Source organism: Bos javanicus, chromosome X (assembly GCF_032452875.1).
Source record: "Bos javanicus breed banteng chromosome X, ARS-OSU_banteng_1.0, whole genome shotgun sequence".
Taxonomy (NCBI): domain Eukaryota; kingdom Metazoa; phylum Chordata; class Mammalia; order Artiodactyla; family Bovidae; genus Bos; species Bos javanicus.
Genome location: NC_083897.1, coordinates 58,414,225 through 58,432,517, shown reverse-complemented (window position 1 = coordinate 58,432,517; position 18,293 = coordinate 58,414,225). Strand labels below are relative to the sequence as shown.

Here is an 18,293-nt window from a genome sequence, read left to right as displayed (position 1 = left end):
GAAGAAGGCTGAGCACTGAAGAATTGATGCTTTTGAACTGTGGTGTTGGAGAAGACTCTTGAGAGTCCCTTGGACTGCAAGGAGATCCAACCAGTCCATTCTGAAGGAGATCAGCCCTGGGATTACTTTGGAAGGAATGATGCTGAAGCTGAAACTCCAGTACTTTGGCCACCTCATGCGAAGAGTTGACTCATTGGAAAAGACTCTGATGCTGGGAGGGATTGGGTGCAGGAGGAGAAGGGGACGACAGATGATGAGATGGCTGGATGGCATCACTGACTCAATGGACGTGAGTCTGAGTGAACTCCGGGAGTTGGTGATGGACAGGGAGGCCTGGCGTGCTGCGATTCATGGGGTCACAAAGAGTCGGACACGACTGAGCGACTGATCTGATCTGATGCAGATTAGGCTCCTCCACTGCATTCATTAAACTTGCATTTATGGAAATTAATCCTGTTAAAACTAGTGTGCATGTGTGAAGGGACCTTAGACATTACTCATACATTTAACAGTTGAAAAACTAAGAGCCAGAAATAGATAGCAAAGGACTTGGGCTTTGGGATTCTCTGGCCTTGGTACTGAATCTTTCAGGGCCTGAATTTGCTGTGTATCCCATTATTCCTTTAACTCCTCCCCCCATGCCATCCCAAATCCCAAAGAGACTGAATGAAAGGACATAAATTGGAGGTCAGCAGAAAGGAGGGATAAAGGAAGCTTATCAACAGACTCTGAATTTACTTCCTTTTGTTCCCACCGGGGAAGGTACCTGAACCTTCAGCCAACTACTGTAGAACAGCTCCACCCTGGAAACTGTTATCCACATAAACCCAGCAAGCAAAGGTTTGAACCATAGCTAATCTGAGTCTTGGCAAAATGCCTGTGATCCTTCCAGAGCATTGGAAGCTTGCAGGAAGATGCTTCAGGGCCATCTACCACTCACCTCTGTATCTCTTCTCTTCCCTGGAATGATAAGAGACAGTTTTTCATCACCTACCACCTGCTGGAAAAACCATAGCCTTGAGTAGATGGACCTTTGTTGGCAAAGTAATATCTCTGCTTTTGAATATGCTATCTAGGTTGGTCATAACTTTGCTTCCAAGGAGTAAGTGTCTTTTAATTTCATGGCTGCAGTCACCATCTGTAGTGATTTTGGAGCCCCAAAAATAAAGTCTGACACTGTTTCCACTGTTTCCCCATCTATTTCCCATGAAGTGTTGGGCCAGATGCCATGATCTTAGTTTTCTGAATGTTGAGGTTTTTTTTTTTAATTTTTTTATTTTATTTTTAAACTTTACAATATTGTATTAGTTTTGCCAAATATCGAAATGAATCCGCCACAGGTATACATGTGTTCCCCATCCTGAACCCTCCTCCCTGAATGTTGAGTTTTAAGCCAACTTTTTCACTCTCCTCTTTCACTTTCATCAAGAGGCCTTTTAGTTCCTCTTCACTTTCTGCCATAAGGGTGGTGTCATCTGCATATCTGAGGTTACTGATATTTCTCCCGGCAATCTTGATTCCAGCTTGTGCTTCTTCCAGCCCAGCGTTTCTCATGATGTACTCTGCATAGAAGTTAAATAAGCAGGGTGACAATATACAGCCTTGACATACTCCTTTTCCTATTTGGAACCAGTCTGTTGTTCCATGTCCAGTTCTAACCGTTGCTTCCTGACCTGCATATAGGTTTCATAAGAGGCAGGTCAGGTGGTCTGGTATTCCCATCTCTTTCAGAATTTTCCACAGTTTTTTGTGATCCACACAGTCAAAGGCTTTGGCATAGTCAATAAAGCAGAAATAGATGTTTTTCTGGAACTCTCTTGCTTTGAAGAAAGCTAAGCGCCAAAGAATTGATGCTTTTGAACTGTGGTGTAGGGGAAGACTCTTGCGAGTCCCTTGGACTGCAAGGAGATCCAACCAGTCCATCCTAAATGGGACCAGTCCTGGGTGTTCATTGGAAGGACTGATGCTGAGTCTGAAACTCCAATATTTTGGCTGCCTCATGCAAAGAGTTGACTCATTGGAAAAGACCTTGATGCTGGGAAGGATTGGGGGCAGGAGGAGAAGGGGATGACAGAGGATGAGATGGCTGGATCTCGGCATCACCGACTCAATGCACATGAGTTTGGGTGAACTCCGGGAGTTGGTGATGGACAAGGAGGCCTAGCGTGCTGTGATTCATGGGGTTGCAAAGAGTCAGACACGACTGAGTGACAACTGAACTGAACCACCTGCTGAGATCTGATGAAATGAATCTGTCTGACTCATCTCTCTCAGATGAGAGCTACAGACTATAAAGCAAGTTAGTTGCAGTCTAGAATTGGCTTCCTAGCAAGAGGATATCCAACAGCTACCCGTTGCAGTCCTCTGGCCCCTTTTGTTTCATTGTCTTTTTGCTGTGTGGGATAAGGGCCACTAAGAGCAGGAGTCTTTGACTACTTTTTCTTTCACTAGCAAGGTAAAAAACAGAGTTTAAACATGATTTATTGTAATGGAGTTTAAACGTGATTCATTGTAATGGAGTTTAAACATGATTCATTGTAATTTTATCTGCTAAGTGCCTCAGGTCTTGGACTCCCTTTGTGTACTTGCTACTTGCTGTGTTCTGGTATATTACAGCACGCTCCCTTATCACCAAGGAAGTTGAGCTGAACAAAAAGATACATACATCCTAAAGGCTTTTTCCCACCACTGCATGCAGAAAATCAGCCCAAGTTCCCTTTTTCTGCATCTTCCAATCTGGTGGGAGTAGTCACAGATCCTTTTTGCCTTCTGTATGCAAAAAGAGTGGGCATTTGTATTCTGTTATTTAAGACTCCCCTTGGCTCAAATTATGTTTCCAACAGGCTTGCCAGAGTATTATTGGCTGATCCTTTCCAAACCCGAAAATCTGAAGCTTGCCCCACCCAACTTACCTCAGGTTAGACAACAAAACATTGCCTCTAGAAGATCCTCATTAACATTTTCTTGTTTTCTGAGCAGGAAGGAAGAGGTAGAGTGAGAAGCTGGTAGAGATGTGGGATTTTGCCCATACCCTTCCATTCACACGTTACTGATGGCTAATATTTTAAATCTCATTGTTCCCTCTGAAAGAGACTGGCCATAAAGAACAATAGCCTGTTAACCAAGAGGCAGTTGTCCTAGACCAGAGATAGATGTCTGAGAGGTGGTATGGTGTTCACCTAAAACAAAATTCACAATATAGGAGGTGGCGCATTTGTCACTCTGCTTATCAGGTTCTAATTCTATTCAACCAGCACTTACTAAGTATCTCCTATGTATAAGTCTGGTAAGAGCTTCCACTCTCATACCTGTGTCTCCAGGAAAGGCTTCCTTTTACAGCTACCACTGCTGCTAAGTCACTTTAGTCGTGTCTGACTCTGTGCGACCCCATAGACCGCAGCCCACCAGGCTCCCCCGTCCCTGGGATTCTCCAGGCAAGAACACCGGAGTGGGTTGCCATTTCCTTCTCCAATGCATGAAAGTGAAAAGTGAAAGTGAAGTCGCTCAGTCGTGTCCGACTCTTAGCGACCCCATGGACTGCAGCCTACCAGACTCCTCCATCCATGGGATTTTCCAGGCAAGAGTACTGGAGTGGGTTGTCATTGCCTTCTCCAACAGCTACCACTAGTAACTCTAATTCATAGATCAATCATTATTTAGGAAGAATTATTGAGTTGGATGGGCTTCCCAGGTGGTGCTAGTGGTAAAGAACCCGCTTGCCATTGCAGGAGACATGAGAAACACGGATTCAACCCCCAGGTCAGGAAGATCCCCCCCGAGGTGGGCATGGCAACCCACTCCAATATTCTTGCCTGGAGAATCCCAGGGACACAGGAGCCTAGTGGGCTACAGTCCATAGGGTAGCAAAGAGTCAGACACGACTGAAGCAAGTTAGTGCATGTGCACACACATGCACACCACACATGCTACCCCAGCTCTGGGAGATCTCCTAACTCTCCCAGGCTCCTCCTACAGGCCAGGTGTTTAACAGCAAGTTGACTCACATCTGGCTCTATCCTGACCTTAACCACTAGGTTCTAGTCCTGGAGAAGGGAAAGGCTACCCACTCCAGTACTCTGGCCTGGAAAATTACATGGATACAGTCCATGGGGTCGCAAAGAATCGGACACGACTGAGCGACTTTCACTTTCCAGCACTGGGGTTTTCTTTGTTCCCTAATTCCCAGCTTCTGGCCCAATCACTGAAACATGAACGTGCCATGTTTATATTGGGCCTTATACCTTCATTTCTTTAGTCTTTCTGACTGTATCCTGCTCCTGAAACCAAAGTCTTCATGATTGGATCTCAATATCCAGATGTTCCAGATCCTCCCTGCCTGAATCTTTACCTATTAATACGGTAATCAATCCCCCCTGTCATTTCAGTAACTCTGGACCTTCTTCCTTTCAATCTTCCCCCAATTCAAACTTCAGCGAGAGACAATCAAGAACTCATGAATACATATATATTTATTTAATTCATAATATAGCATTTTTGGATGGGCTGGGATATTTTAGAGGGATGAGGCTGTGTAATCCGCAGATGCTCAGGTTTTTGTCACTAGGAGAGACACTATTGGTCCAAAGCTCCCAGGGCAAACAAGCCTGGGATAAAATATTTGATAAAAAATAGTCCAACAATAGTCCAATAAATATTCTAGCCAACAACAACGACATAGCATATGTCTGAAGCTGGCAGATCAGACTGTAGAAGGCAGTTTCACCTGACCTGATGGCAGTCAACCTGGCCAACCTGAAATACACAGCCAAGTATAGCCCAATGGCTGTGAGGCTGCAGTTGGCTTCAGGAATTGAAATAAGTGTGGGAGAGGTTCTCATCTGTCAGCCTCACATTCTCCATTCTGTAGAAGAAATGGTATCAAATATTTGCGCTTATCAAAAAGTCCATTCGTGGATTGCTCCATCCAGGTAGTCATATATAAATATGTAAACCATGGAAGCTTAGAAAATTCACCTAGTGTATTTTAGCTGAGAAGAACATGGACATGATTTTGCTGCAATTTGAAAGTCACTGCATCCAGAGTTTACACAACAGAATCACATGATAAAAACACATACAGATGCAGTTACTCTTACATACAAGTAGCCAGAACTCCAATGTGGCATTAAAATTTCTTTCATATGTCAAAACATGTTTAACTTTATTGTTATTTTTGTGCTTTTTTCAATAAGACAATATAAAAAGTAAAAATAAGCATAAATTGCAGACAAAAGAATAATTTGCTAGGAGAAAGCATTGTAGGAGAACAGACTGAGGAGAGCAACAATGAAAACTTATGCAGTCACCTTCCATGAAGATGTTAAATAAAGGTCTTACTTCCTTTGTCCAACTGGGTTTAGCTAGAGGTAGTCAATGACTTCTCCTAAGGTACCTGGAATTGCCAGAATTCTATGAAAGTCCTTAAGTTTACTAAAGTATCTGGGATTCACCACATCCCCACCATTTTTTTTTTTTTTTTGGAACGTACTTTTCATTATTTGGCTCAGAAACTTCATTGCTTACCCCAAACCCAGTTTAATTTCCTACTTTATTCAGTAGGCTTAGCTCTGAGTGATTTTTGGCAATAATCAAAACATAAATCCACATTCAAAGAACAGAGTTTGAAGAGACTGAAAAATTATTGAAAACAATTGTGCCACATGCTCCAAACAATTCCAAACAATTCCCCAAGAGCTTTTGAGGAAGACAATACTCATTTATATGTATGAGTTCTAGGACATTTGCAAAATAATATCAGTACAGCTCAAATGGAGTAGCCAAGCTTTTCTGCCCAGAAAACACCAATATGGATACCAGAGTACAACAGGGAAACTTTGATTATTCATTCATTCATACATTCACGCAATTAACATTAGCCAGGCAACTACTCTGTTCCACACACTATGTCAGGTGTTAAGAATACCACCACAACAAAAAAGACACAACCCCTGCCCTCAAGGTATTCACAGTCTAGGAAGGAGGATGATTCTTAAATATCAAACCTTGGTATGCATCAGAATTACCTGGGGGAGCTTGTTAAAAATGCTAAATTCCACTTATGTGCCCAGACATTTTAATTAAGTAGATCTAGGTTGGAGGTCTACTTTAAAAATCAACTGTTTTAACAAACACCAAAAATAGTTCTAACAGGTGGTCTGAGGCTCACACTTTGAAAAACACTGTTATACAATGTGATTATTGCTGAGAAGGGGGCATGATCATGGTGCCATGGGAGCTCCCAAGAGGAGAACATAACCCAACCTAGGGGTTCAGGAATTAAATCTATTGTGGGGCAGAAGTAGGGAAAGGTAGCCCAGGCTAGAGTCAAAAGTAGGGTGGAGACAATGAAGCTTTGTCCTGGGGCACTACAATATAAAGGCACAAAAAATGAATGGCATCGGAGACCCGAGGTTAAGTTAAAGAAAATTGGAACTGGAATGGAGGTGGAGTGTTCTGCATTGACAGCATTTTCACACTATTCCCTTAATTTAAGAACAATTCTTGCTGTTTACTCTAGACATCAAAAAAGTTACTAATGTCTCTATTCCAGGCCCAGAGAACAACTTGTGTAAATAGTTAAGCTTGGCTAGAACGATCAATGTGAGGGGGAAGGTGGCAAAAGATGAAGCTGTGAAAGCAAATAGGGACTTGAAAAGCCAAACTGTAAGTAAGTAACTGGGACTTTCTATTGAATGCCAGTGAAATGTTTTATGAAGGGGTTGAAATCATCTGTTTTGTTTAAGAATTTGGGCATAGGCCCTAGAGGAGAGAGAGACCCAGAGTTAACTTGGAAATGAAAGACATCCATTTAAAAGCACTGCTACACTGTATTGGGGCTGAGGCTGAGCAAAGGAGAGTAATATTTGTTGCATACTTAGCAAAATGCCATGCTTCATAGTTAAGTATGCCATACTAATGCCATCCTTAACTAAATGCCAGGTGCTGTGCTAAGCAGTTTACATGTGCTATCTTTTTTCATCTTTGCAAACAGCCTTGTGAGGTAGGTATTACTGTACAGAAGAGGAAACAGCGGCTCAAAGAAGTGAAGTACTTGCCCTGGGTCACACAGCTAGTAAATGGCAGAGGAAATAGATTATTTTAATTCAAAGGCTATGATGAGCTTTCCCACACAGCAAACTATTTCCCAGCACTGCTGAATCTTACTGAGGTTGCTTGTTTCCTGATTAGCACTAAGTATGTAGGGTTTTTAAAACCCCAAATACTGACTTTGCCACTAGATAGGTAAGTTTGAGCCTGCCATCTGTATCTGAATCAGTCTTGCTTTCCGTGTTGGGTGTAAAAACAGTACAAAACTGTAATTTAGGGGATTTTTATAGATATTTTGTCTCTCCTGCAGAATACGAAGTCATTTGACAGCAGGAACTGTGGATTATCAATATGTCAGCTCTAGTGTGGTACCTGGCATCTAATAACTTGTTGAATGAATGAAGGAATGAACACCCACCAAGGTGGTGGAAAGGAAGAAGGGGAGAAGTTTTGGCATTGTTTCAAGGTTCCAATCTGGGGGCTTGTTACAACTACCATGTTGTATGACAGTAATATTTTCACAACTCCCAAGAAGTAGACTCTTTGAAGCCGACTTAGCTCCTGAAAGGAGAAAGCTCTGGTGCTGACACTCCAAATTACAGAAGAGGAACTGACAGAAGCATCAACCATAAAGCTTAATTCCCTTCAATGATTGCAATAAGGACTGGGTTGAAGTTTACATCTGCATTTGCCATGAAGGGTTGGCTAAGCAAATGAATAGTGTAAACAAGATCAGGAGAAGAATGATTATTCAACCTGTTTAAGAAAACAGACTATTCTCAGGCATTCTTAAGCACTTCAGAAGTGTTTTATCTGAAAATATAAGTCCATTTATATGGAAATAGTTGTTGCATCTACAACACTCCATTCTTATTAAGTAAAGAAAGCCGGTTCCTAAAGAACCTCCATTATGCAACTCTTGTTTTTTTAAGCCTAATTCTAGCAACTGTATGCTACTTGAGACTAGTAAAACTGTCTTTGAAATATTCTGTGACAGAATTTTTAACAGTTCAGACAAACTTTCTCCATTAGGTAGCACCAATGAAAGTGTGCTACACATAACACAACTACCTGGATCAATTTTCTACCCAGCAAGAGCGTCTCTTGTGCAGTCTTGTCTCCCCAAGTCTCCTAATCCAGTCTAGAGCTCTTCCCACCATCTGTGTCACTATTGCATGTGCATGTGTGTGTGAGCAGAGGGACGAATGGAGGGATGAATGGGGGAGGGGAGAAATGATTTTGATGTTCCCTTTAGGGGACAAAAATGGATGGTATAATTTATTTTCCCTTCCAATATATTTCTCACTCAAATGAGTAAATTAAAAAGCTCATTATGTATATATAATTATAAAATGAATATATAATATATATTATTTATTCATTTTATATATATATATATTATATATACACATACATGTTTTCTTTATAATAAATCCTTGATTGTAGGTTTTCATAAAAAGCTACATATAATATGGGATCATTTGACATTTCAAAATTCTACTTGACCAAATCAGCCAGTACTAGAAAGGCTGACACATCCCTGCTTTCTGGCTGGCTAGCCCCTTGTTCAGAGCATCTTTATACATTATTTACCTAGAATTCCTTCCAATATCATTTATACTCCTAAATCACTGGGAATTTTGAATTCTTCAATGACAAGAGAAGAATTCTCCAAATTTGTTCTCCAGTGGCTTGAACCCAGACTACTCATAATTTGTTCTGAGAAACTCAATACATTAATTCAAATATAAGCTTTAATGCACAAAAATTAAATCTATAATATCTAGTTCTTTTGGATGCTTCAAATGAACTTCATTTTTGTATCGTGTATATTGGACACTAACTGAGGTTTAGGAGGGGAAGCACTGCTGAACTGGAGAGCCAGTGAATTATTACATGCTCTCTTGAAACTTAATGGCAAGCTTTCATCCCAGAAACATAAGGGGATTCTTGAGGCCTGCAGTTGCATTCCTGCCGCTCAGGGTAATCAATAAAATCTGGGGCAGGCAAGCCAGACAGGATCATTAGGGATTTGCTCCAAATTGTGAATGTTGGACAAACGGGAAGAATGAAGGTCACATCAAAAGTATGAAGATGGAGAGAGTTAGCTGGGTCATAGAAAGACAGCATGTTGTTGTCATAATCCAGAAGGACACCCAGGCGCTTCAACTGTGGAGGCACGTCCACCAGCATTTCCTTGTTGTTATGTCTCACTACGAAGTTACTATTGCATCGCGAGAAGACCCACGAGGAGGCGTTCTTGCCAATCCATTCATTCTTGGGAGCTGATTTATAGGCAACGCCAACTGCATACCTGTGAGACAATGGAAAGGAGATTACATCTATTCATGATCTGAGTTATGCTAGACACCATTGGGCTTCCCTGTGGCCCAGATGGTAAAGAATCTGCCTGCAATGCAGGAGACCTGGGTTTGATCCCTAAGTTGGGAAGATCCCCTGGAGGAGGAAATGGGAACCTATCCCAGTATTCTTGCCTGGAGAAGCCCATGGACAGAAGAGCCTGGCAGGCTACAGTACATGGGTTCGCAAAGAGTTGGACATGACTGAGCGACTAAGCACAGCACAGCACAGACATCATACAGGACATCTAAGCAATAGAAGACACGTTTCTTCCTTAAATAGTTTATATTTAGATCCATAACAATGATAGCACTAGAGCTTTAAAAAAAATTAGCAATTAGAGTGCTGTAATTTTCAACTCCTAGCTCAGTATATTTTCCATGATTTGATTTTTTTTATTTTTACCAGTATTACTTTATTTATTATTATTATTTTTTTTTACTTTACAATATTGTATTGGTTTTGCCATACATCAACATGAATCCACCACAGGCGTACATGTGTTCCCCAATCCTGAACCCCCCTCCCACCTCCCTCCCCATACCATCCCTCTGGGTCATCCTAGTGCACCAGCCCCAAGCTTCCTGTATCCTGCATCGAACCTGGACTGGGGATTCATGGGATGATTTGGGAGAATGGCATACATGATTTGATTTTTTAAAAACTGGAACGTTTTTCTAAGAGTGGTTTCCATCACTTGCCTTTTAACCTTGACTTACTGGTATTATACTTATACTATCAAACTGAATCTCCCAGGAACCTAACAACAGGGGGAAAGAAAAGTTGGATCCACTCACCATGTGGAGGACCCCATGACCACCTCCCAGTAGTGGCAACCACTGTCAATGAATATATTTCCTGCTGCCCCATAGCACCCAGTGCCACTAAATCTCTCTGGAGTATGGCTCTTCTTCAGAGAGCTTTCTTCCTTCTCCATCTGCAATCCATCATTGGAAATCTTCAACTTCTTGTGAGTCATTTTGGGATCCAGTTTAAAGGGTTGGCCTGAAACATAAAGTAGAAAAAAAAAAAAGAAAATGCATGAGAAAGTATGTAAGAATTCTCTCCTGTTTCTGCAGGACCATCACTATCAGAGGAACCTCGACATAATGATCATTCTTGAGTCAGTGAAAGCTGACTGGTGTTTGGATTATATGAAAGAAGCAGGACAGAAGCCACTGTTTTCTACAAAATAAAAATAAGCTGTCCCCCCTTCATAGACTATCAAGTTAAAAGGGGCTCTCAAGGTCTCCTATTCTCAAATAACTTTTGTACTTTGCTTTATTTCAGTGGATGGTTTGGGATTTGAACAGATTTTAGGGGAAGGAGTATTTCAGGTAAGGCAAAGTGAGGGGATAGATGAGATAATTGCTGCTTGGTGGCAGAACAAAACACCTGAGAATAACTCAACTACAGGACAAATTGTTTTGCCCTGTAATTACTGGGATGTAAATAACATCTAATAGCTCACTTTGTTAGAGTGATTGTTGCATCATCAATAATTAGAGAAAATATCTGTTGTGTAGGATCATTCCCAACAAAGAATTCCTTAAAGTCATATGACAAAAGTAGTTAGTTACTAGGAGCCAACAGCTGGGTATGGCAAGAGCTGTATAATACAAAACACATCTGACAGACACCGTTGGTCAATGTAACACCCACCCACTACTTTTTTTTCTCTTACCTGCTTTTACTGTAGAGGCAAGAAAAGCTAAATACTCAAGCTCCTAGCCTCCCTTGCTGCTAGGGGTGACTAAGAAGATAGAAGCAGAAGTCAGATGGGGTGGAGGAAACTTCTGGGAAAATGCCTACATTCTTGGTAAAAGGGATAGTCATTGAATGTACCAGTGTTTTCCCCCTTATTTCTATCTTGAAAAGAAATGTCATTTGGAGGTTGCAGTGGGGAGGTTGGGACCATGTAGCAATAAGCCAACACATAAAAGGAGGCGGGGTCTTGGTCTTTTATGACATGCACCAGCCCTGAACTGCCTACCTTTGAGCTTCTTGCTATATGAAAGAGAGAAAAAAACACTATTTGTTTAAGCTGCTCACAAATAATATTTGACAAGCTAAATTAGATGGATTTTCCTGTCAAAAAGCATTCCTAACAGGTTTGGCTTCTCTGAAGGAGAATTTTACCAGAATATTACAAACAGTACTCTTTTACTCAGTTGCACCCCAAGTATGAAGGCAGAATGCAGAGAAAAATCTTCACTGGACTTTCCTGGTGGGCCAGTGATTAAGAATCTGCCTGCCAAGGCAGGGGACATGGGTTCGATCCCTGGTCTGGGAAGATTCCACATACCGTGGGGCAGCTAAGCCTGCGAGCCACAACTACTGAGCCTGCATGTTGCAACCAGTGAAGCCCACACGCCTAGAGCCTGTACTCTGCAACTAGAGAAGCCACTACGACGAGAAGCCCGTGCATGGCAACTAGAGAGTAGCCCCAGCTTGCCACAACTAGAGAAAGCCCACATGCAGCAATGAACACCCAGCACAGTCAAAAATAAACAGACAAAAAAAACTCTTCACTAATATCCTCCCAAGCCATCAGCTGTTTTCTGTATATCTCTGTGTCCACATACCTCCCAGGGGCACAAACAACCCCCCTGGCCCAAAGCACAGACTCCAACAGCAAAGCTTCTCTACTTGGTGCCTCTGCCCTCTTACACTGCTGTAGGAGGTGCCAGCGTCAGGCTAAGAGTACTCGCTGCTTAGGAGGGCAAAGCTACTGTCTCCTTTTGCGATCACCACAACGTACTGTTTGTTTTGAGTCGGGTAGGTTCACTGTTCCGGCTGCCTGCTTGGTTTATGGCTTTAACAATGAAGATGTAGCGTGTTCCACTCTGCAGTCCGTGGACTGTGTAATGGTTCTGTTTGATGTTGGGCACGATCATCCAGCTATCCACAGAATTATACAGGCCTGTAATGTGGGGAAAGCAAGGATGTTAATGTAAAAAAGGCAGGATGAGAAGCATACTGAGTATTCATCACAAGCCCCCCAAAGCGAATTTCATTTTGTTTTGAGTCGTGGAAGACATAGGGAGATGAATCCCCTCTGCTTCTTTTCTCCCACAGAGCTAAGCTTATGCCAGGCTTCTTGCCTCTGGTAATTGAATGTAACCACTAGTGAAAAGTTACTTCAATTTTCTGCCAAAGAATACAGGGGAAACTTCTACACAAAATCACAGAATCACATCTTTCATAGCATCTCTAGATCTTCACCCCAAAGGTTCAATCCTCTGAGATCTGAGTCTGACCCTTGAATGGGTAGAGCAGAACAGAATAACAAGGAATCTCAGAGCCAAAAGGCCAACTAGACACCATATTTCCCTCATTGTACAAATAGGAAACTAAGAGAGAAGGAAAGTGACTTGCCCAAGGCCACAGAGAGCTGAGAGTGGCACTGAGAGTAGAACCCTGGTCTCTTTAACCTAGTCCAGTGTTCTCTCCACTACACTGCTCCACAATTCATGGAGCAAACAATGTTCCTTTGTCACTGCAAGGCAGCAAATCTTTCAAGGCTTATGATTCAGCTCTCCCACACCATTCTCACCCTTGCTTCTAATCTTGGTGGGCTCCAAGGTGTCATAGGGAAGCCAAGGAGATGACATGATAGTCAAAGTAAAATAGCATCTCCTTACTTCACAGTACTTGTTTTACCCCTCCCTGTTTCTGATTCCAATACTCTTTTGAGGTTGGGCAGTCCAGGAACAAATTTGTTTTCTGGAACCTTCTTCCCTCCCAAGTAGGGAAAGGGACCAGAGATCTAGGTTTCTGCTTTTGAAACTCTTTAGACCATAAACATTGACTTAAACAGAGAAAAATATACATAATTAAAAACATGTATTTAGCTAAATTTTGATAAAAGAGGGATCGACATTCCAGTCTGTGAATTTACACTTATCTCTTCTGTTATCTGCTTTTCACTTTAACACTTTTTAACCATAATTCTACCAGAGGATGGAAAAGAAAGGGCAGAGAAAATGGCTGGTGGATTTAGTTATTTCTATGCAGCTTTAGTAAAGATTAAAAATGAAATAATGATAATCGATTTGAGAAAGATATGATCAGGAAGGTTTTGTAATTAACTTTGGGGGAAGTAGAAGTCTAAATTAAAACTAGAAAAAGAAGCATAATGGAGTACAAACAGATATGCTATAGAAAGAAGAATAATTGGTGGCAATGTTCATTGATTCTCATGAAATGCCAATAAGGATGAGGGCCAGAAAGAAAATGTTGGAGGGCTTGACTGCCAGTGTATCAATGCACAGTATGAGTCATAAAATACATATTAAATTTTAACAGTAGGAGGGAAATATATGATCTTTCAGGTATACTTATACCAATACAAAACAAGAAATCAAAAGAGAAAACAATCTTCACAATGAAGTATCATGCAGCTATGAAGCAAGAAGGTGGGAGATTTCTATGAACTGATAATGGAATGATTTCCAAGATATACTGCTAATTTTAAAAATAAAATTACAAAAGAGTATAAGTAGTATGCTACCTTTTTCATGCAAGAAAGAAAGGCAAATTAGAAAACCTACATCATTTGCTTAGATTTACAAAGCAATAATAACAACAGGAAAGAAAAATCAGAAAATAATGAAGCTGGTTACGTACAAGGGATGGGGGTAGGGGAAGAGGATTAAAAGAATGCAAGAGAGAATGACACTTCTCTGAGTATACCTTTTTTTTTTTTTTCATACCTTTCCCTTTCAGAAATAATGTTTTAGAAATTTAAAACATTTAAATGACACCAATATGAATGGTAAGAGCGGGGTCTAAAACTGAAAGCAAACAAACCAAATGAAGCCACCTGCATTTCAAATGTCAACAATCACAGAAAAGGGCAAGAAGAGAACTGTCAACAGATGCTCCAGTATTGTTTGTTTTTGTAGCGGTATGGGCAACACCATTCTGAAACTATTTCAGATATGCTATGGGATTGAGTAAATGAGTATATGTGTTGATGCTATTGGGAGCCAGGGTTCTCACTGTGGAAGTAGGAACATCCAAGTGTGAAATGGGGGGGCGGCAAGAAAGAACCTGTGGGGATGGGCTGGAGATATTGGTATGAACTTGTTATTTCTAAAATGTGTATGAGTATGTGCATACACGTGTATGCATACACGTGTATGCACATACACAGGTGGGTACATGTGTATGTGGGTACGTATATTATGTGTGAATATGTATATGTACATGGGTGTATTGTGTGTGTATTTTCTAGTACCCAGGTCTTGGTCTCTAATAACATCCTGGGATGTAAATGGACCAGGGTTCCTTGGAAAAATGGCTGATTTCAAGGCTGGAGCAGGGTATGGTCTAAAATGAGCCAATAACCTTTTGTTATGTTGCAAAGTAAGGAAGTGCTCAAGAAAATGATGGGAGAATATAAGGACTCAGGAGTCAGCTTAAAAAGCTCCAACTGGCTAAATTTGGGCGATCTGAGCACCAAAATAAGTAAGGGCAATAAAGAATTATAAACGAATGAAAAAATAGAATTCATGAGTCCATACTGAGAAGTAAAAATATAAACAAATGAAGGATGAGACTTTGCTTACAGTAAAATGCAGAGTGGCAACTTGTAAATGTGGGATGGGATGCTCACTTGGAAAAATCATTATTTTGCCATCATCAGAGTAAAGTTTGGATCAGGCGAGAATTATTGATTGATGCTAAAAGAGGGATGGAAGTAGGATGGATTTGATGAGGAAGCAGGATATTTTTATGGCCTTAAAGTATCACTGCACAGATTGATTATTAGTTGCAAAGGGAAAACTAGTAACTATGCAGAGAAGAAATCAGATAACACCTTTGATCAGGTGATCAAAATCAGCATCACCAGTGAAGGGCATGTACACATTGTCTCCTGATGTGATATCCTAAGGAGAACACATCACTTACGTGATGGAAGCCAAAAATGCATAATCTGAATACAATCATGAGGAAACATCAGATACACTCAAGGAACAGCATAATAAACAAACAAAAGGGAACTTTAAAAAAGAATAACAATGTCATTAAAGACAAAGAAAGGCCGAAGAAATGCTCCAAGTTAAAGGATGCTACAAATATGACAATTAAGTCCAGTACCTGATTCTAGACTATATAGGACAATATCGGGTTCTATATGTCATAAAATATATTATTGGGTCAATGGTCAAGACTGGAATATGAATGGTGGATTAGTTAAAAGCACTGCATCAACATCATATCTGTTAAAGTTAATAACTGTACTGTGGATACATAAGAGAATTTCTTTATTCTTAGGAAACACATACTGAAGAATTTAGGAGTGAAAAGCTATGATGTATGTAATTTACTCTTAAATGGTTCAGAAAAAAACATAGTAATAGAGAATGTTAGCAAATGATAAAGGAAATGGGATAAAGTATTAACAATAGGTGAATCTGGGTGAAGAGTGTATGGGTGTTCTTTGTGCTAGTCTTGCACACTTTTCAGTAATTTTGAAATCATTTCTAACTTTTAAAAAGGTAAATATATTATCCTCTGGGTATCACTGAGACTTAGTGAGATGGGATTTATCACTTATTTATGGTAATGGAAGTATACACCTTGTTCAAAAGGAAAAGACCACAATATGGAAATCCATGAACCTGTGTGTAAATGGGCATAGAGAGCATTTACATGAGAACAAGACTGAGGGGATATAGAAGTTAATCTTTGTGACTGTATGTTACAGACTGCCTGGCAGCCAGAAGCTTTAGCCAGTTGCTTTTATAATACAAAATGCAAAATTGAAACAGAGGAAAGAAATACAGTAATGGGGAAGACTATTATCCAAACATCTGTTGGAATTTTCATTCAGCCAACAGTATCATCTGAAACACTATTGGCCTATGTCCATTTCAAATCTTACATAAAGTGGGAAGAAAGTTCAAAATAAAGGAGAAAAGCTGAAAAAAATAAAGAGAACTATTTCTCCAGACAAAATTCTAACCAACAAGGAAGAAATTTCTGGTTAAAGAAAATGTGGAGTTTTACTATTTTAAGATTCTTCATATAAATGGTATCATGTAGTATTTGTCCTTCTGTGTCTGGCTTATTTCACTTAGCACAATGCCCTCCAGGTTCATCCATGGACCTGCATGTGGCAGGATTTCCTTCTTTTTAAAGGCTTAATAATATTCCATTTTATGTATATACCACATTTTCTTTATCCATTCATCTGTTGATGGACAACTTTTTATATGTCAATCACACCTTAATAAAGTGGTTTTTAAAAGAGAAAATGTAGGAAAACCTCAAGGGAAAGTGGCTCTCACAAATAGAGTTCAGTCAACAGTGGCAGGCCAGACCAGCATGTAGGACTGGAATCTTCATGAATATTTATTCTGAGTAAAATAGTTTCAACTTATCTGCCCATTGCCATCCAAAATTTTGCTTCAGGGTTCTGCCTTTGTCCCTGTCTTATTCCACTTTTCTATCAATGATCAAAGGAGGAAGATATAGAAGGCAGGCTGGGAGGGAAGGTAAATATATTGGGAGGCAGGAACTCCCCCCAAAAAATTTAGCTGGCTGGGTAAGGAGTCAGAACTAATCAGATAAAAATGTCCCTAGGAATAAATTCAAGATGTTGTATTTCAGTGTAAACACTCAGTTGTATAGGAATGGGATTTTGAGTGCCTAGGGATTTCAGCTTACTATATGTTGAGTCAACACAATAGTCAGTGTGGCTACTAGAAAAAAGGTATAGGGTAAGGGGATATCAGCTAATACACAAAAGCAATAATTCAGCTATCCTCTGTGGACTAGGACTAATTGGTAGCTAGTTTAATTCAAGGGGCATTAAGCTTGAAGTCCGAAAAGCTTGGGTTCAAATCATGATTCCCTCAGTTTGTAGCTCTGTGATCTTGGACAACCCATTCAACTTGAGCCTCGATTTCTATGTCTATAATTTTATAATTATAAAATAATTAATATCATCTATTTCATAAGGCTAAGGGAGAAGTCATGAGGACCAAATGAGATAACATATATGGGAGTGTCTGTAAATGGAAACACATACATATGTAAATTACTATTATTATTATTCACTAGGAGGAAGTCTTGGGCCTTTTATAAGGAAGCACTGACAATTATTTATAGCTGCACAACTGAATGGGCTATTTTGCTAGAATTTGGCTATCCATTACTGGAAATGTTTGAGCAGAGACAGAACAACCACCTACAAGGTATCTGGTATAAGGGAAGAAGATTTGACTAGATGACTTCTTAGGTCCCTTCTAATTCTAAAATGCTATGATCTTATCACTATTAAGAATTATCCTTTAAGCTTTTCTTTACAAAGGACTATCTATCCTTGAAAATAGAGGTAACAGCGTTTTGGTCTTTGTCACTTCTTAGACTTTTTCTCAACTCCCAGGAGACCACTGCTCTCCCCATATCAGGAAAGAAAGAAAAGCACAGTTACTGGCTTTAAGACTTTCCAGAGCAGGAGAAGCCACTGTAAATGTGTGTTGGGGAGGCCTTAGCGTTTTGCAGCTTCACAACCTGAACAAACACCCAGGAATGCAGCTACCAGGGCCAAGTGGCTTAGGTTGGAGCTGCACGAGGCAAGTGTTTTTTTTAGAGTTGGACCCCAAATGTCCTCTCACCTCCCCACCCCGCCATGTGGCCCTAAATTGTCACAAGATGGGAAAAGGAAGCCTTTCAGGAGGGTTTCATCAGAAAAAAACTCCTTCACACAGGTCTGTGAAGTCAGACACAGAAGCACAAACACAAGATAAAAAGAAAATACTAATTTGCAGCTATGCAGATGCAACCTTAGTGTGTAAGTTGGTTCCAATCTTGAATTCAGCTTTAATTTTGCTTTCACTTCCATTTTCTCCAGCAGGTTGAGGGGAACTTGC

The 18,293-nt window shown here is 40.4% G+C and overlaps 1 protein-coding gene across 4 annotated transcripts in view; it reads right to left on the bottom strand.

Annotated features, from left to right (window-relative positions):
• Positions 1-4,451: 4,451 nt before the first annotated feature.
• MID2 (midline 2) overlaps positions 4,452-18,293 on the bottom strand; it is a 108,984-nt gene continuing 95,142 nt past the window's right edge. For all 4 annotated transcript variants that reach the window (XM_061409389.1, XM_061409388.1, XM_061409390.1 and 1 more), the window contains exons 8-10: positions 12,170-12,331; positions 10,206-10,413; positions 4,452-9,361 (exon numbers count right to left, since the gene is read on the bottom strand). In XM_061409389.1, coding sequence (XP_061265373.1) covers positions 8,959-9,361; positions 10,206-10,413; positions 12,170-12,331 — 773 coding nt within the window. In that variant the 3' untranslated portion in view covers positions 4,452-8,958. The remainder of the gene's footprint in view (positions 9,362-10,205; positions 10,414-12,169; positions 12,332-18,293) is intronic.